The 19,168-nt window shown below is 53.8% G+C and overlaps 5 protein-coding genes across 5 annotated transcripts; 3 read left to right on the forward strand and 2 right to left on the reverse strand.

Moving 5' to 3' along the window:
- Nucleotides 1-888: 888 nt before the first annotated feature.
- Nucleotides 889-2,218, reverse strand: J7T55_010284 (uncharacterized protein; the record flags this gene model as incomplete). Its single annotated transcript, XM_053134347.1, has 2 exons — nt 889-1,157; nt 1,243-2,218. The coding sequence occupies 2 exons, from the start codon at nt 2,216-2,218 to the stop codon at nt 889-891; spliced, it is 1,245 nt and encodes a 414-aa protein (XP_052987841.1).
- A 316-nt stretch (nt 2,219-2,534) lies between these two features.
- Nucleotides 2,535-3,409, forward strand: J7T55_010285 (uncharacterized protein; the record flags this gene model as incomplete). Its single annotated transcript, XM_053134348.1, has 4 exons — nt 2,535-2,584; nt 2,658-2,716; nt 2,944-3,065; nt 3,254-3,409. The coding sequence occupies 4 exons, from the start codon at nt 2,535-2,537 to the stop codon at nt 3,407-3,409; spliced, it is 387 nt and encodes a 128-aa protein (XP_052987842.1).
- Nucleotides 3,410-7,671: 4,262 nt separating this feature from the next.
- J7T55_010286 (uncharacterized protein) lies at nt 7,672-7,989 on the forward strand (the record flags this gene model as incomplete). Its single annotated transcript, XM_053134349.1, has 2 exons — nt 7,672-7,843; nt 7,931-7,989. 2 exons carry the CDS (start codon nt 7,672-7,674, stop codon nt 7,987-7,989), a joined length of 231 nt encoding a protein of 76 aa, XP_052987843.1.
- Nucleotides 7,990-12,355: 4,366 nt separating this feature from the next.
- J7T55_010287 (uncharacterized protein) lies at nt 12,356-15,613 on the forward strand (the record flags this gene model as incomplete). Its single annotated transcript, XM_053134351.1, has 1 exon — nt 12,356-15,613. One exon carries the CDS (start codon nt 12,356-12,358, stop codon nt 15,611-15,613), a length of 3,258 nt encoding a protein of 1,085 aa, XP_052987844.1.
- A 1,135-nt stretch (nt 15,614-16,748) lies between these two features.
- J7T55_010288 (uncharacterized protein) lies at nt 16,749-18,197 on the reverse strand (the record flags this gene model as incomplete). Its single annotated transcript, XM_053134352.1, has 3 exons — nt 16,749-17,745; nt 17,918-17,955; nt 18,036-18,197. The coding sequence occupies 3 exons, from the start codon at nt 18,195-18,197 to the stop codon at nt 16,749-16,751; spliced, it is 1,197 nt and encodes a 398-aa protein (XP_052987845.1).
- Nucleotides 18,198-19,168: the final 971 nt, after the last annotated feature.

The following is a 19,168-nucleotide window of genomic DNA, read 5'->3' on the forward strand; positions in this document are numbered from 1 at the left end:
TTTGAGCTTCAGAGATGGTCAGGAAGAAATCAAGAAGAATCGGAATAGAGATGCAGATTAACAGGTTCGGTGATAGACCACTCACAGGGTATGCAGGATTGTGACTGGGGCCCGGTGAAAATCCACACTGCAAAGAAGTAAGCGAGCCCTCACTTCAGATGCACACGAGAACCAATCATGATCAAGAAGATAGCTCGCAACGATGCACATTGACGTTCATATGAGTCCAGCATTCCACTAGCAACCAACAGTCAGGGGCCTATCACGAAAAGAGTAATCAAATCGCTCGCTTGTGGGTACGTCGATACTCCCGCGCAGGGATCTTGTAAACCTTTGGGGAATACCACAGCAATTATCAAGGCGATCGAAAAGCAAGTGAGTCAAGGCCAGACGCCAGACGACCTGTTGGATGCTTACATGTCGTCTGGTTGAAATAGAGGTTTCGCAGAGCCAACTGTCAAACGGTGGGCCATAATAGACAACGATGGCACAGGATGCGAACGTCAGGCCCACATGCGGATAACTAGGCGGATAACTAGCTTAGGAAGTTGCAGACTGAGGCGTTCCACTCACTATACCACAGCGGAGTGCTAAAATCGTTATACCAATTTCCAGGGAGTAAACCCTGTTATAATGTCCACATTACAACACCCGAGCCGCCGCCTTTATCTTCACTTCATTCTATACACCCTTTAATTATGATCATGTCCGGTTTTGATGAGCTGAATTTTGCGATATGCAACCTCGAGTCCAATGCCCTTTTGATAGAAATGTCCCGGGGCACTGGCCGAGATACAATCGGAAATACTGAAGTAATGTGAAGTCCAAAGACAGGCAAGATATTGTACATCATTCAGGCACACAGATCTGCGTTGCTTTTCAAATGTCTCACTTCTCAATCGTGATGGTCTCCTTGGGCAGTGTAACGGCGACTTTACTGCAGGTGACCCATTCCCTGTTGGGCTTCTCAGTATGCTCCTCGAGTACCGGGTTCGATACCCGAATAGCTCTAGCACCACGACTGAGCATGTCATCACGGAAGTCGCCCATCATCTTCTCGAACTCGGGTCCTCTAGCCTGAGTGTCTCTGATGCGAGTGATTGTCCGCCCAAGAGTCACACCATCCTGCATGGCATTTATTCCAGCCTCTCCTCGGACTAGAGAGACCCAATTCATTAGTCCAGTCTCGCATACGAAAAATTGTCAGGAACTTTCAGAGGGGGGGGGGGGGGAAGAACTCACAAGGCGTCATAGAATGCGCTGCGTCCCCTATAAGCATGACCCGCTTAGCTGGCAACTGGTCTGCACTTAGTTTCACGCTCTGCAGCACAATGCCCGGCCTCTTGTATCTCTCAACAAGTGTCTTGTCGACTAGGACGCGCAGATGGTCAGGATAGTCCTTCACCTTCTCCCTGACAAAGGCAGCCAACTCCTCCCTACTCGCGTTGATAGTCCAATAAGGATTCTCATCCGTGGCCTTTGCCGCCTCCGCATCGACCCAGTGTAGGATGAAGTACCAGTAACCCATCTTTCCGTCTGGTGAGACCTTGTTCAGCGCAGCGAACAGCGAGGCAGGCCCATCGTCGAGCACGACGTATGCCGAATGCGCGAGCTCCAACTGACGAGCGAAATCGTCACCAGTCAGCTCGATCTCGCCGACGATGGATCCAATGGGCAGAGGCTTCATGACGTCCTGCCCGTGAAGTATGTGCTTGCGGATAGCGCTCCGGCTGCCCTCCGCTCCGACCAAAATGTCACCTGTGGCAGACGTTCCATTCTCAAAGTGGACAGTGATTCTCTCATCCTCCACCACCTTCACGGCGCGCCTGTCGTACTGCACGGGGATATTCGTTCGCAGCCAGTCGCGCAGCCTCTGCCTGTTGGCACGCACGATCTTGCCCTTATCATCGTCCTCCACACCGATGCGCATGTCGGGCTTCTTAACGTGGTAAAAGACGAACTGCGCAGGCAGGTGATCCAGGGGCGCGATGTGGTTGGTACACTCTATCGGACCAATGTCTTCAGGCATATGCTCCTTGAGGTCTGCCAGGACGGGCCCGTGAAGGGCAATGGCCCAGCCCTGGGCTCTGGCATCAGCGGACTCGTCGCGCTCGAAGATCTCGTAGGATACACCGTTCTTGCGCAGGATTTGTGCCAGAGTCAGGCCGCTCAGCCCTGCTCCCACGATGAGGACATGAGGGTAAGGTTTGGAAGCCATGATAGATGCGAGGTTGGGTAGGAGGTGCTGCTTGTTGTGTCGGATGATTAACTCATTAGAAACATTGGTGACATAGAGGGAGGCGCCATATTTATATGCCTTCTTCAATGGCAAACTCTGGCTCAAACAGGTAGATATCTATCCTTGGCCGTTCATAGTGTGGATCTTGTCCAGGTGCCGCTGAGTACTTGTGCGGCCCAATTAATCTGGGCTCGAAAGTCCGAGTGGTCGTCCGATAGACTTTGGGCTCCCGTTGCCCCTTTGTGCGCCCGATGTAGCAGTCAAATCTCATTTTGCTGGCTGTTATTGGTACCAAATGCAGGAAGAGGTCAGGGATACGCTGCAGTGGAAGGTTGCTTTCGAGACGTCAGTGCATGTGGAGTCCCGTCCCGTCCGCATTGTGGGGTCTCCAGACTAAGCTGTTTTGAGTCATGAACAGCAACGTCAACAATCATTATGGACCTCGTCGTTCGCACTTTCATCTGTCGGATTTGTCGCGTACATCTATCTGCTCTTCTCTTCCCTCTTCATGTCGAAGTCAACCCTAACCCTAGTACTCAGTACAACCAAACTTAGAAGCTTAGCGCCATGAATCCGTGATCTACAGCATCGTCTATTGGATATACATCTACTTTCTGCTCATTCGTGTCAAGATCCAAGTCGGATCCGTCCTCTTCGACGCGTCCAGGAGCCATTTTTGGTATCATACTTTTCACATCTTGCAGCCATCTTGTTCAACAAGTTCACACGAGACCTCTTCTGGCTGTTTGAGACTGGGGTTTGCCAACAGTCGCTGCGGTCTATCCCTAGTGAACTTCCTCGGAATAGGAGCCTTGTCGTCGTGGCTGTCAACCCTGTATTTCGCAATCATCAAATGTGCTAGAAATGAATGGCGCACTTTGTTCAGTCTGTGGTGCGAGTTCAATCTTGCTATTCCTACTATGAGCCTTACATTCGGTTCCGTACTGAAGTGCAATCTGGCATCCCGGGCTCTCTTTAGGCCTCGAGTTGCAACTGGCATCTCGCCTTGTCCAGACCGACTTCTTGCATTACTTCGTCTCTGACAATATTCAGATTCCAATATTCGCCGGGCTTGTGCCAACCGAACTGCGAACGTTTATCATCATCCCAGCCTTCGATGTGTCCATGAAATTTGCGATATGGGGCTGCGAGTTTACTGTCAAACCTTGAGCTGTCAAACCTTGAGCTGTCAAACCTTGAGCTGTCAAACCTTGAGAAGTGTTTCCTCTTCAATCCTGACAGTATATCAAGCGATTGTGTCTTATGGGCCGGGAGGCGGATGAGATGATCAACGGTGCCCTTCAATTTTACATTAAGCAGGCGTATCATTGAGCGAATAGAAAATCATCATCCTAAGAAACGAGATCCCGGACAGGCTAGGCAACATGCCCACAAGACTTTCACGACACGGAGAAATACAATGAAAACAGACCTGGTTCTCTAGCTCGTTGGGATGGTCTAGGAATACGATTGCGTAGAAGCAGTTCACAACTACAGCCTATGATCGACAAAACTCGTCTATCATAGACGAGCAAATGACAATCGAGCCACAGCGAATGCTTCTGAACGTAACTGGGTATTTGGCCACCGCTGAACGAGCCCTTATACCCACCTCTTTTGGAAGTGAAGTGAACAAGAATATTATCAATGCCCTTCATTACTTCCTGACCTGGGCTCACCGGACACACCGCTATCCGTTTCCGAGCGACAGGCACAGTCTCGTCGCGATCCTGCACAACTTTCTTAGAGTACTGTTGCAATTCAGGGTCACTGCTGTTCAATTCTCAGACTACACGGCCGGACAGTTGGGTCTCAGTTCATTTCCGATGTCGAATGGCACGATCACTGTGGCAAACAGTGGCCGGTCCAGCTCATGGCTAGCCATACAGCCTTGGGCGAGATGGCTCCAATGTTTGCAAATCTTCTATTGAAGTCAGTCCAGTCCTATGAGAACCAGGATCAGCAAATTGCTGCCCCCATCCACCCGGGGGGATTTCCATCAATGGATCCGGTCCTTGCCATTTCAACGGCTACTCGTTTCGAACCATATATATATGTATATTGGCGTATTGAGTTTATATATTCAGACATGAAACAACGGCATCAAGCCGCTGTCAAAGTCCGAGATCGATCTCAATTATTCAGTAAAATATCTTCGCTTACGAGAAACAGCTTTTTGTCTTATCCAATCAGATTCATGTGCTGGGTAAATCACGGACGAGTGCTGGAGCATCCAAGGAAACCTCCACAGGAGTATACCGGATATCACGCTTGTGGTTGGTGAAAGGGGTAAGCCGCCCTTTTCTTTGGGGAGCAACTATACAATCACATTGATCGATGAAAATGAACAATTTGGATCCGTGGAGTAGAGACAGAAAGAGTTTTAACTTGAAAACTGACGTTTTAATCGATTAGATCACTTGCCTCCCAACATTTTGATGTTCCAAATGAGACGCTTCAGGGAGTAATATCAGACTTCCAAGACAGAAAAGCTTTCCGGGTAATACAGCCCTCACAACACGGAACTCGCATTCCAAAGGCTTTGTAATATTGACGAAGAGCATGGAGACTACCAAAATGAATCTATCGTTGGAAGGGACCTCCAGGCTCTTAGCTCCTAAAATTTGGACCAGACAATGCTCACTACATTCTGACTACATTCTGCACAAAGCACCGCTGTACTTCATCGACGCAGTAACACGAGAAGTCTCAGCTGATTCGACACACACAGGCGCTAATAATAGAATACTTTTGCTTTTATCGATAACACCCATCACAAACATCACGAACTAGCTGTCAAAATAGACCAATCCGAAACTACGGCTCGGATATTCTTATTCGTGTGGCTTAGGGATGTCAAAGAATATTGTAATAGAGAATTGTCACAAAAAGCATGCAGAAGGATAAACAGGTTGGGGTTGACACCGGTACAAAGCACCAAGGTTGGATTGAGCCCTTGGAGAGATAACCTGCAGATACTATATGCTCACCACCGCCACTGGGGAATATGCATCCCAAAATAGAAATGGAACCCAGTACGGGAGGATTGCAATGTGTGACGTCCAGTTCCAAACACTCGACATAACATTGTTGAGTATACCCCCAATCCTTCCAGGAGTTCAGAGCTTTTCACAAGTGCACTGCTCCTTCACCGGGCCCCCTTCTGCCTCTGGTTTCCACTCAACCTCAGTCGATGAGAGTCGTCCATGAGGATCAGCTACTGAAAGAACAGTTTCACGGCCAGCTGACATTGCGTCAAAGGGAATACGAGAAATGACAAGTCACCATCTCATAATAGCCTACCCAAATGGCCATATCAAACACGACGAAGTTCACGAGACTCAACTAGTAAACAGCATCAACAATCACCTACGTAGCCTACCAGACAATCTCAGAAGCTGAAAGACCAACAAAAACCGCGGCCCAGATCACAAGCACTGACTGCCTGGCACATGCCTGAACCCTCAGCCGCACGCAGAAATGGCAAATAGTCCACGTAACCAAGAACTCAAGCGCATGACAACCTCCCTAAACCACACGCCAGCAAGAGCAATAGAGTTCAGACATACCGTCATCCCGGGGCTCGTCGTCCATAATGCTCCCCATTTAAGACACAAGCCTCAAACGCAAACGGAGATCGATCGGGGGCTTACCAGGAAACACACAGCACAAGAGGACAGAAAACACGAGGAAATCTTCGAAACACGAACCGAACACGCATGCATATTGAACCAAATCTCCCCATACTTCCGGTTCATTATACCCATGCCAAAAGGCCATCGACGATTCCAGACCACGAGAATAGAGTTCACCGTAGTCCGAGTTGTCGGGACCACTCTGACATAGGGCATCATAATCCACGGCGACGGCCACGCCCGTGCGAGCAATCCAGGCTCGGGACAATGCAGAGCACATGTGTCTGCTCGTCTTCCGTCCTTGGAAGTAATGTTGCGTGCATGGCCTTACCCAGTTCCATCAGCATAAAGCCTCAAGGACTGGACCTGGTCAAGCATCAAAGGTCAGGCTTTGCTGCTAAGCGCGCTTGACCTCTCTTCCACTGCCTCGCGCTCGCTTTTCTATGGCAGGGGTGGCCATGGGACACTGGTTACGGTGTAAGTTCGGGAAAAACAACAACTCTAGGGCAGCCCGGATACGTAAGACAGGCGCGCCCCGGCGGCCTGGCGCACGCGCTGATAGACTTCCGCGGCACGGCATGAAGCGTGCCAGACAGGCGCTAGCAAGTTCTTTGGGTGAGCCGCCAACCCGCGGCAGCAATACTTCAATCTCACGCCTGAACGGCCAGCCCCCTTGCCCAAGATCCCAAACCGAGCCGGGCGCATGTTTCTGCTTGACGGCTGGACTACGGTATAATAAGGACCTGCCATCCCTCTTCCGTCAATCCGTCGTCATCAACAAGATGCGCTGACTTTCAGACGAGGCTAGTAGCCTCATCCGGGAATAGGACGCATTCGAGAAGTTTTCTGGCTTATTTTCCTCCCGGTACAAGCAGGCGGCTGCTTGGCCGGGCTGCTGTTGACAGCTAGGTCGATCAGACGTCCCAATAATCAAGTGCCGACGCTTGGGAAGACCGGTGCAATTCCGTCGGATGCGAAATTGAAGACTCTACCGTGGATACCAGGACAGTAGCTGGCATATGAGCATGCGCGACACGGTTGAGCATCCGAGCTTTGAATGGACCATCGGTCCTGAGCTTCGCGGACTCTATTCAGCATAATGGACATTCTCTCTGAATCACATGTAATGGATCACGCTTGTGCCCAACATACTCATGGATCAATTGAAAGGCACCGAGTCGTCTGATGTGGGCAAGAGACACAGCCATCGGTTGACCGTAACAGTCGTTGGAAGCGGCATCCGCGAGAAGATCGACACGGGGCTCTGGGATGTGTACCCGGCGAAAAGCAGGCTAGCCGGGACCCGGAGTGCCGGCGAGCGCATAAACGTACCCTAGCATGTAGGGCGCTGACTGAGGCCTGAAATGGGCGTTTGGGCGGCTGGCCCGTTTGTGAGCCACTTGGTCTCATTTTGCAAACGTGCAACACAGGCCAAAGGCTAGCAACAGCACGGCCTCAGCATAACGACCATTGCTTGCGCCTCATATGGAGTTTTCAATGCTTGGAGAAGAAGTATTGGGTCGCGTTTGCCCCTCTGTGTTGGTAGCGATCGACGACGGGAGCAGCGCTTGCTGCTTTGTTTCAAGGGATCCCCGAAAACCTTATTGAGCCACTGGCGTCGCACCAGCAACGACAGACGGGGACGCCAGAGACCAGTCTGGCCGCCAAGATACTGCGACCGTTGGCTGCTGATGCATCGCCAGGAACCAGTCGATGGAATGTTTGAGACGATTTTTAGTTCCCGGGTTCGGGTTGCGAGCCTTGTACCCAAATCCAGAGAGCGGCCCCCTGCCCGTGATGTCGGTGGCGCTATTGGCGCCATATCTTGCACTCGACTTTCCCCTGGCTGTCAAGGCTGGAACAGCGCAGAACAGCGGGCAGGCTCGCAGGGCGGCGGTGAAGTGCCACCAATTCGGCGAAGTGCCCGACGAGGAGTGGGGACCGGGAAAGCTTGAGTTCGGCAGTGCAGGTGATCTTGTTCGGATGAGATCTGTGATCGTCCCTGCCAGAGGACGCCGTGGCTTGCTACATGCTGTAGTGTGCTGTGCCCAAATAGCACGGGATCTAGGAGACGAGACGCCGCTACACTGGCATCGCGGCGTTGAGAGCTCATGAGACGGATATAGGGCTTTGGTCTCCGATCAACGGTTTGCTGTTCGAGCCAGGCTTGGAACAGCCTGACGGTTGCTGCTGACAGCATGACTGTTGACCCCCCATGCCGTCGGAGATTTCTTGCCTGATGCTGTGGAGAAGTTGGGGAAGAATTGGCTGGTGATGATTTGCTGCTCGCCGAAGCATCTTCGGTGACTGTTGCATTGGTTTTCTCAATGCAGACGTGGCAGTCGTACACGATGAATGATAAGAAGCAAATCGATCCATGATTCATGCGCTTTGTTGTGGCGATGGGCAGGCAGTCAGTCACCACTCGACATTCATCGCCCAGTCAGTCTTACCAGTTGACCCTGGGGGCCCTGGTCCGTCGCCATGGGTCTGATCCGATGAGGCGAGCGGGAGGTGTTCTCGAAGGCGGAGAATCATTCGACTCATCAGGGTTCTCCCTCGCCGGCCAGGATGAATTGGCAGGGCGGGCTCAATGCGATGTCGCGCTTAGTGAAAGGCGAGACAACCTGACAGCCAATCCTGGAACCGCAATTGGCATTTCGTGGAAGAAAATTCAAGAGGGAAGCCTCAAGAGGAGGAAATTTCTTGCACATGCGCCCGTCGCGTGCATGACTCGAAATAGGGAGATAGTCTGCAGATTGCTGATTCTGCCGCGAGTGCCCTTTTCTTGCCCTGATTTTGGAGAGAATTTTCATTCTCGGTGGAGGGAGGTTGAACAAGGTCTCCCTCCAAGTGTGAAGGATACGGAGGGTGTGAAGATGGAAATGGTGGGGGTTAGGAGTATGGGTGAGGGGTGAGGGTGAGGGTGAGGGGGCAGGCAGTCAAGCCAGCCAGCCCGTGCCGACTGCCGTTTCTGTGTGTGTCTCGTACCGTCAGACCGTCTGGCCGCCCGTGGCTTCCTACTGCAGAACCGAGCCGTCATCAGTCACCGGCCGGCCAACTTCTGCAGCTGCTGCCGTATCCGTGCCAAGAAAAATGAGCCTCTGACGTGACGTGGACAAGGGTCCAGACGGTCTTGGGGGTTCTGGGCTTGGGCTCAGCTCGACCTGGGCAACGTATTGATCAACTACGAACACTGCCTTTGTTCATCCTATCTAGACTATGTCTATGTGTGTATCGTGCCTACTGTAGCAGCATCGGGAATAAGGACTGAGAATCAGGTTTTCTGGGTAAATGTCCCTGGAGCGTGCCCATCTCGACACAGGGAAAAAAAGAGGTCTAGCCCCTTTGCTCGCAAGCCCATTACTAGCTCGCAAGATACCGCATTTCTAGTTGAGACATGGAACCATTGGTTGACAGTTGTAAACGGCTCTTCGGCCGGCTCTACTTGGTCTCGGTCGTTGCACATCCGACACTGGTGATGAGGAGCTGTCGTCAAGTCAACGAAATCGCCTCCCTACTGCGTACCGACAAGTCTCCCGTGCGTTGCCGTTGCTGTCATTTACAGAAAAAACTGTCAGCATTTCTGCACGTCCGCAAATCTGCACATCCACATGCGCGTATCTGCTAGTCGGCCGGCCTGCAGATCCCCGGTCATGAGACCTAAGACCTGGAGACCTGGAGACCCGGGTTCGCAAGCGACAACACGCCACGGTCAGAAAGAGGCTTCCGCCGTGCATCCTCCCGTCCACCACACACACAAAATATTAGGCAGATCTAGACGGATGGTGCTGCCCAAAAACAGGAACGGTGAGAAGAAGGCCTTGCCAAAACCAGAAGCCGCTACACCACTCACAGCTGTGCAGCCGCGCTGATGCTGATGCTGATGGCCTGATGCAAATATTAAGGTAAGGTACCTGCCCAGGTTCACTAGGTTCACGACTTGGCTAGCAGGGATATTGCCGGGTCCAATGCTCAAACGCATCATAGTGCCGGTGTCCAGTCGACGATCATTCATGGCAGACTGGGTGACTGGCTGCAGACTGGCAGCTGGGGCAGCTGGGGCAGTTACCACCACTGCTCCAGCTCGCACCTGCACTCTTTCGCTGTTCTTGAACCTACCTGGCAGTCACAAGTCTGGTAGAGCCTGCAGGCTGGGACTCCGCCCTCAGTTCTCCTCTTGCATGGAGCCCGCTTTATCCCCACATTCTCTCCTCCCAGAGACCCTCACCCTCATCATCACTCTCACCCACCCCCCTCATCCTCACCCATCTCTGCTGTCAATCGACTCTTTACAGACGTCGCCATTGCATATTCTTTCCGCCACTTCCGTGCAGTTGAGGTGGACAATTTGCATGTCCTCGTCATTCTGTACTGCACGCTGCAACCCTGCGGCTGTGGACTGCATAGCCAGAGGCATCTGAGGACGATCTGGGGACTCCCCTACAACCCCACGCGACCCGACTCCTCTCTTCCCTGCGTCAGCAGCAATATAGCACGAGAGTAGCCATAGCACACAGCATTTTCACCTGGTACAGACGGTCCAAACCTTCTCGGCGTCACCCATGCACTGCTGTCTGCCCCATCATCTATGCCTGGACAGAGCACACTCACTCACTCGCTCACTCGCCTCTCGCTCTCCTCGCCTCGTACATTTGCCTTGCGCCTTCAGCATCGCAATAGCTGAACCTTATCGACATACCCGACTCCCTGTAAACCCGAATCGCATCGTCATATCTGCTAGCATTTTGTACACCGTGCAGTGCATCCACACCATTCGTCCTGACTACGCGCCCTGCAGGACAGTACGCGGTACCAGCACGCTGTTGCACGCCGGCATCTCTGTCGACTCGAGCACCCAATCGATTCTGCCTGTGGAGGACGCCGCCGATCTGCCGGTAGCTTAGCAACAAAGTTCCGACCTCGTCAGGCCAACCAACCCAGCAATTCATTCGCCAGACTCTGCAGAAGTCATAGAGGCAGACAAGTTACTGCACTTGCGTTTCGGTTTCACGCAACTCTCCTCGGGTTACAGGCTTACATGCACGTCTGACCGCACGCCCTCAGCTCTGGTCTTCGGCGGGTGAATTCATTGCCATCTATCTGCCTCTGCCTCTGCCTCTCACTCCGTGGCATCATCCCTGGCAAGGGTACACCACATGCGGTATAGCCCCTCCAAGCAAGGTTGTCTGTTACTCCGGCCCAAGCAGCATTAATAGGTACCCGAACAAGGACCTTCAGGCAGACCGACGAGCAATCTCCGTTGCTGTCCTGCCCAGTCGTCTCGTTCGTTCGTTCGCTCGTTCGTCCGTTCGTCAATTGTGCGCTGGCTGCTTGTCATCGGTCATCCAGGCCCCGACGCAGGAGCACAAGATATTGCGAGACACACCCAAAGCAAGGTCACGCCTGCGGCTCCTCCCTCTCCTAGACCCCCCGGAGTGACATCCGCCCTCCTGCACGATTCCACAGGGCGTCCACTCGGCCCCGGTCCCCAGACGCATCGTTTCTCCCACACCCCTGTCTGCTCTGCTGCTGGCCTGACCGTCGACGTCCGCCGTCTGCATCATTATCTCGCCCACGCGACTCGCAACTCAGTCGCTGCCGTACCAGATACTACCCACTTCTCCAAGGGTTGTCTGTTGTACCGCTACCACACACCCCTCGTGCGCCTGCCGTCATCCGAAGCTCTCTGAACCTTTGGCCCTTTGGTCCCGCCCGTCTGCTGTACTCCAATGGTTGTGGTACCTCCCGTGTAAAACATTCTCGGGAGCACATGCGCACACTTCTCAATCTGCGACATACCTCGCTCCCACATATGACAGGTACAAACCGCGATCAGCGTGGTAATTAATTATGGCTTTGTGATTCACAGCCAGGGATCCCGTGAGTTTGGCTTTTTCCTCCTTTCTCGGCCTGCCCTGCCCTGCCTTGCCTCACCTTATGCGCCCTGCTCGTCTTGCCCGTCGCCCTCCCCCATCCATACATGTATACATTCCTGACCGTCATTTTTCCCTCCCCACCGCCCATCGTCAGTCCTCTTTCTGTTTATGCTTCATGCTGTTGGGACTGTGCACCTCGCTACCCGCGTTCGTCCCCCTCGATCGATCCACCGCCTCGGGTTGTCGCAAGCCTCGCCCAGAGTCTAAAGAACTCAGGCGATCCCTTCCTATATCTCACCCCTTGATGCCTCACGCTTGCCAGCGCACCTCTTTGTACCCCTTCACCTTCACCATAGCATTTCCTCTGGAAATTTGGCGAGCCCAACCGTATCGACCCAAACCACCGCTCCCTGTACCTTGGCTTGCTTGTTCGTCGTCATACCTTTGAGTCGCCATTATGTCGACCAGAGCAGATCTAGACATACATAACTTACATTTGGATTCCTCTCGTGCTTCACCAAGTTGGTCCCCTCTGGTTATCCTCTGCGTACAACACCTTCCTTTCTCTCCTGGGACCAAAGAGTTCTAACCAGTCACCCATAATGTCGGTAGCCACAGATAGCATCAGAAGACCTGAACCTTATTATTATTCGTCGCGAGGAGCTGTTTACTACACGCCTCGGAGTTCTGCTGATCGGCGGGCCCGTCGCTCTGCTGCGCCCGCGAACCCGAGCCTCCCGGCACCTCACATCGGGCCCCGCCAACGCCGCCCCCACTCTATACATATCGTCTCATATCCCTCCGGATTCATTCCACAAGAACTTCGACCAAAGACAACGCCTCGAGACATCGAGAGGCAAAGAAAGCGAGAGGAGGAAAAGCGAAAGAAGGAGCAGGAGGACAGGAAGAAACAGGAAGAGAAGCAGAAGAGGCAGCGTGAACAGGAAGAGAAGAAGCGCAAGTTGCGAGAGCAGGAAAAGAGACCGTCTCTTGGCTCATCCTCGGGCGACAAGCGAGTTGGCAGCCTCTTCAGCAAGCTCAAGTCTGCATTTCAGCCCCCAGAGCCGCAAAGCTCCCCTGGAGGTCCTGACGGCACAGCCACGCCAATTTCGCGGCCGCGACCGCAAGCGAGGACTAGAGTGCGACCCGTAAGCTGGTTGAGCGTTACAAGCCGACTGTCCAGAGCGGAGGACACACCAACCGGCGACGACTCGTTGTCACCAACCACCGAACTCTCACTGCAAGCGACGCCGGCGTCTCAAACCCCCGGGCGACGATCCACGACTATACCCCCGACCGAGGACTCCATTCCCGAGCACGAGCAAGAAACAGCTGCGTCGAGCGACCCTGTCACGCCAGACCCTGCGGGAACACAAGATCTGGTGCCTGCACCTACTACTTCCCGATTATCCACTCAATTATCCGCTCCTGCCACTACAACTCCTTCATCATCTACAATGGTCGACGTTCCTCTGAGGGCACCTCGTCTGTCCGCCGGGCCGGGCATCGGCGCTGGACATTCTCGCAGGAACAGCTTCATGTCAGTCAGGTCGGCAAAGAGCACCATGAGCTCCTCAGTTCAGGAGATTCAACAACCTAAGCCCATTGCCTCCGGCAGTGGTCTCTCGTGCACGATCATTTTGGCCGAGCCCAACGTCTTTTTGACAGGGTTTGACCACGATGGTCACACACGACACGAGAGTCACAATTCTACTGCACTCCTACGCGGTAAATTGCAGCTCAACGTCTCCAAAAACACCAAGGTCAAATCTGTCACATTGAAGCTCTTGGGCAAAGCACGGACAGAATGGCCGGAAGGAATCCCCCCTCTCAAGGTCGACATGTACGAGGAGGAGTCTTTAAGAACCCAAGCCCTGACATTTTTCCATGCTATGCATGATGGCTGGGAGACAGAATATGGTAACCAATGCACATACAAGCTCAAGGGCACCCCTATGAACCTGAACCTGAACCGGTCATCACTCAGTCCCGGAGACTCAGCGTCTGTTCTGCAAATCGGTGGCCGACAGCGATCGAACATGTCTGCGAAGGAGTTGAAGCGCCTGTCACTCCGCTCGGTCGAATCGAGGAGTTTCGGTAAAGGCGAATCCCCAGTGGCAAACCAAGTTCAGGCAAAGGGCTTTAAGGTGTTCTTCCCTGGCATGTACGAGTATTCGTTCGAGTTGCCCATTGATCACCACCAGCTGGAGACTATCAAGCTCCAGTACGGCAACGTCAAGTGGGAACTCGAGGCAGCTGTTGAACGTGCTGGTGCCTTCAAACCTAATCTCCACGGCACCAAGGAGGTATCCATCGTTCGTGTCCCTGACCAGATGTCACTAGAGACCTCAGAGCCGATCTCAATATCTCGACAATGGGAAGACCAACTACACTACGATATCATGATATCAGGGAAGTCTTTTCCTATCGGTGCCAAGATTCCCATCGCGTTCAAACTTACTCCACTTGCAAAAGTGCAGGTGCACAAGTTGAAGGTCTTTGTCACCGAGGCGATTGAGTACTGGACAAACGACAGGAAAGTGACGAGGAAAGATCCCGGACGGAAAATCTTGTTACTCGAGAAGACTGCTGGAAAACCTCTCGACAAGCAGTACGAGTCCAGTCAACTACGCATTCTTAGCGGTGGTGAGCTGTCTCCGGATGAGCGAGACGTAGCACGTCAAGCCGCACAGCGGAGGAGGACTCTTGAAGCTCAACGCACACATTCCTCGGCGGCGCCCCTCCCAGAGCCCACAGAGAACTTGCTCGGTGACCTCGACCTGGGCTTGGAGACATATTGGGGCTCAACAGAGATGGAAATGAATGTTCAGATGCCAACATGCGAGATGATGGCTAAGGATAAGTCGCTGCGGCTGCACCCTGACTGCAGTTGGAAGAACGTCAACGTGTACCACTGGATGAAGATTGTGATGCGTATCTCGCGCATTGATCCAGATGACCCGGCTGGTAAACGGAGACGGCACTTCGAGATTAGCATCGACTCGCCATTCACAGTGTTGAATTGTCGCGCCACACAGGCAAACACAGCTTTGCCCGAGTACAACAGCCCAGATACCAGCGGGTTGCGTCACCAGACCTCGTGCGGCTGCCCAGATGCGCAGGTCTTGAACTCGAGCCTCACACCGGACAATTCCAGCGGAAGTCTTGTTGACGCCACACCTGTCAACACTGCTCTGCCCATGCCACCGCAGGCGGCTCATCTGCACACATCGTCACAAGGCATTAATGGGAATTCGAGCTCCGCATCCCCAACAACCGCAACAGCAGGCCCGCCCCCGGCAAGCTCGAACCCCGTGTCGCCGAACCCCTTGCAAAGGATACGCGACCAGGAGTCTAACCCTCGACCAATGCACTTGCTCCGTTATCCTTCATTCGACCCACCACCGTTTGACTATGACCAGGCACCTCCACCGATGCCCACACCCCCACCCAATTACGACATTGTAGTGGGCACTCCCAGCGTCGATGGTCTGGCCGACTACTTTCAACGCTTGTCGCACTACGAAGACCCAACACCAAGCCGAGTCGAGGATGACTACCTGGCCGCAGGCGCCAGCAGCTCGGGCGGCGATGGTACCGATGATATAACACCACCTGCACGCCGCCCAGCGGAAGACGAGGGTGAAGACACGGAGGTTGAGTCTGACTCCGACTCGGGTGACGAGCGAAGACCGGCAAGAACTGTGAGCCGAGCAGGAACAGTCAATGTGGCAAACCCGCGGACGCCAGGAGGGAGGCTCGTACCGAGCAGGAGCTTCGAGATTGAAAGGCCTACAGGCGACTTCGCCCTAAGCATGGCTGGGGTTGTGAGGAGGAATGGAGCGGGTAATGCTTCCTAGGAGGAAGACTTTGCCCTTCTCATTATACTCCTACGACTTATGATACTGGCCAGACGATTTGTTATTTTTACGGAATTGGCGTCACGAGGTTTCTCCTTGAGTAGAGGGAGAGCAAAGCAAGAGACGGAAGGTGAAGATACCACAATTTCCAAATTGGACATCACGTTTTTGGGCGTTAGAATTGTTCGTCGCTCCTTTGGCCTCCTGTGCCTCATGATCAGTTTTCAGACTCCTCCATATCGCGATTGATGGGGTGGAATGAGCACCAACGAAGCGAAAGCGATATTGGAGGCAGTGTATCCCGTGTCGCAAGACCGACGCGGGAGACCACTTTGGGAGGCATGACGCCAACGGCAAATGCCAGTCACGCAGGGGCGTCCGAATGATCAGCTTTCAAGGTACATATGTTTTCAAATAATGTCTACCTCGTGTGCGTCCTCGTATGTACATACACTCGCCTTGGCGAAGATATAAGGAAAAGAATGCGTGTTTGGACCTGGAGGGAGGTGTTTGGGGGAACCATGGAGAGAAGAACGACCTGGGACGGATACGATGATGAGCATTACTAGCGTTCATTCATGGTTTTGGGCATTCGATAGAATTTGGTTGGTCACACCATTTGGGATAGCAATCTTTTTACTTTGTGTATGCTCTGCCTTGCTTTGTGAATGCCTCTGGATATGCCTGGCCATGATTCTTCCGAAGCCTAACGGACTGGATTAACGAAGTTCTCGGAACGATGTCTGCTTGGATTTCGTGAAGATGTCCGCCTGGCACGGGCTGGGTCAAGATGTGTTACGAGGCTCGACGTCTGGCGAAAGCGGCCGGCCTGGGGGTAATCATGTGTCGGTCCCATTTGGAAACATACATCGCGTAGGTGTCGAAGGGCCTGACAGGCTTTTTAGGTCGGTGCCATCCTATTCTAGAAATCGTGCGGGTTGTCATGGTCCAGCTGAGACGTCTCTGAGTGGATGGCTGCTGGCAAGAGTCGGCATGTTGCCGATCGATTTGCTACTTTCGCCTGTACACAGTAGTGCATGTGATACCGCCAAGGGCAAAAATATCATCTTGGTATGCATTACAATCGGGAAATGGTATCACAGACATGAAGCAGTGTTGCTCCCAACAAAGTCCTCTAGCCGTCAGCAGATCCCCCTTCAGCTGCCCGTTCCCTCGGCAGGCCATGATCAAACGGTTTCCTACCATATACAAAATAAACGCCACAATATGAGTGTATCTTCCTGTTCATTAGGTCCTTCTTCACATCGACCAGAAAGCTCAGCACCTCCTCAGAACTCATGCCCAGCACCCGCGTGAATAGTGCAAGCGACATGCTCTGCACACCCTCGAGCAGGTTCTGGCAGCACATGGCGCCGATGAGCTTGTTCTTGTCGCCGCGGGGCCAGGTGTTGAAGGCGCAGGCGGCGTGCTTCTCGACGACGCCCTCGAACCCGACCTCGCGCATGTAGCGGCCCCACTCGAGGTTGCCGCGCAGGTCCTTGCCCATGCGCAGCATCCCCTCATCCATGAGCCGGTTCCACTCGCCCAGCGCCGTGCCGTCCATGGACCCGTCGTCGCACCGCAGCGGCATGCACGGGTCCTGCAGCTCGAAGTAGCCGCCCGGCGCCAGGTTGTCGTAGATGTGCTGCACGATGCTGCGCCCGTCCTTGAAGCACGTCACCATTGCCCGCGCGTGGATGTAGTCGAAGGGCTCGTCGAACCCCCAGTCGGCCTCCTCCGCGTCGCCGATCTCGAAGCTGCAGTTCGAGGGCACCATCGCCGGCTGGATCGGCGACAGGTCGGTGCCGATCACTGTTGACCCCGGGTACTCCTGCGCCATCTCGATCGCCCAGATGCCCGTCCCCGTGCCGACGTCTAGGACCCGCCGTGGGTAGACGAGCGGCGCGATGTGCAGCTTCCCGTCGAGGAAGATCTTGAAGGTGTGGTGCTGCAGGTCGAGGCGCTCCTGCTCGATCTCGTCGTTGGGCAGGAGGTATTCTGGGATCTGGTCAGCAGGCCGCTCTTCTAGCGGGACAGTGGGTGTCTTACTGCCTGAGTTGAAGGCATGATATGTGCGGCCATTTTCCTGGATGAACCTGTAGAGGTTTGGCTCTAGGGATGTCGTCGAGTCTCTGGATGGGAGTCATCAGCACACGTAGAGCCTCAATGTCTGCACCGCCGGTCCCCCTGCTGCATGCTCATCTGCACACATGACCACCAGCTGCTGTGACAGGGTTGCGATACGGACTGAAGCGGGCCGGCCGAGATCTCCTCGGGGGAAGGGCAAGTGGAGAGCACACTTACGCAAACGAGAACCCCAGGCCGGAGTCACGATCCTCTCCCTAACGACAAGGTCAGTCAGTATTGTTGTCTGACGTGATAGAACCCCTGTGGTGGATGGGTCAAGAGGTCTCCAACTTACACCTGAGCCATCCGACACATCGAGAGTGGCGGGCAGATGGTAATTGGGCTGCGTCTCCTCTGCAGCGAGGCCCTCACTGGAGCTGCCGCCCGCATTGGATGACTCGCCGGCGATGTCACCTTGTCCGGCCGGGCCTTGGTGGCCCACGTTGGTGTCCTCCATGGTGCCCTACACTGCCGCGGATGAACCCGAGGGCTGGGCGGAGAGTGCTCTGGAAGCAGTCGCAAAATTCTCCGATTGTCTGGTGAGATCCACTTGCGCAGTATCCGAATCTCACTACGACGTCAGCACGTATGCAGGTACACGAGAGAACCCACTCGTCGCAGTACTAGGGGAGTAAGAACTTTGGCAGAGTGCTCTCTTCACATCCCAAGGACCAGATTATCCTTTGAATGCCATGAAGGCAGAGACACGGTCCCCGGGGAGCGGGCACATGATTAATGCCAACGGGACGAGGGAAGGAAGCTTAGGATGGATGGATGTGGCGGTCGCTCGGCAGTGGGCTCAGCCAAGCCCGACCGAGAACCAAAGCACACGGCAAGTGGGACGAGGTAGTCGTCGTGCTGGCTCTCTCTCTAACCCGTCGGCTGAAAAGAAAAAGGGGTGGGGGCTGAATGATCCAATCCCACAGACCAACTATCGAAAGGCCGTTTTCCCGGTTTGGCCTCTAGGCCCGTTCAGCTAGCTTCGCGGTGGTTTTTTGAGCGCCGGAAGAGCAAGCCATCCCTGGGCGGGCGCCGCTTTGGAAAAGGTTCCTTACCTTGGCGCGGTCACATGTGGGGTGGGACTGGCAACCGGTTTTTGGTTCTGACCGGGCTCGGCTCGGGCCCGAGCTGAGCGGGAGCAGCATCGGAAATGGGCCTGATAGTGCAGGAAATTCAGCCACCAGGCTGATATGCGAAATTGAATGAACTCTTCCCAGCTCACTGAACTGTGAATTATCGATGTAGTTAAGGACATGGACAGGGAGCCACAACATTCAGCTGCGTTCTAATTTTGAACCAGCGCTGTATGCTTCAGCCGCTTCCTTCTGACGGATTAGGCATGAGCAGCAGACGGGGTGTATGGTGCTATGCGCAAACATATCGACCTGCCATTAAATGAACATGGTGATAGAGCCTTCAATGCTTGTA

This window comes from Diaporthe amygdali (genome assembly GCF_026229845.1).
Source record: "Diaporthe amygdali strain CAA958 chromosome Unknown NODE_44_length_330046_cov_65_728535, whole genome shotgun sequence".
In the NCBI taxonomy this organism is placed as follows: Eukaryota; Fungi; Ascomycota; class Sordariomycetes; order Diaporthales; family Diaporthaceae; genus Diaporthe; species Diaporthe amygdali.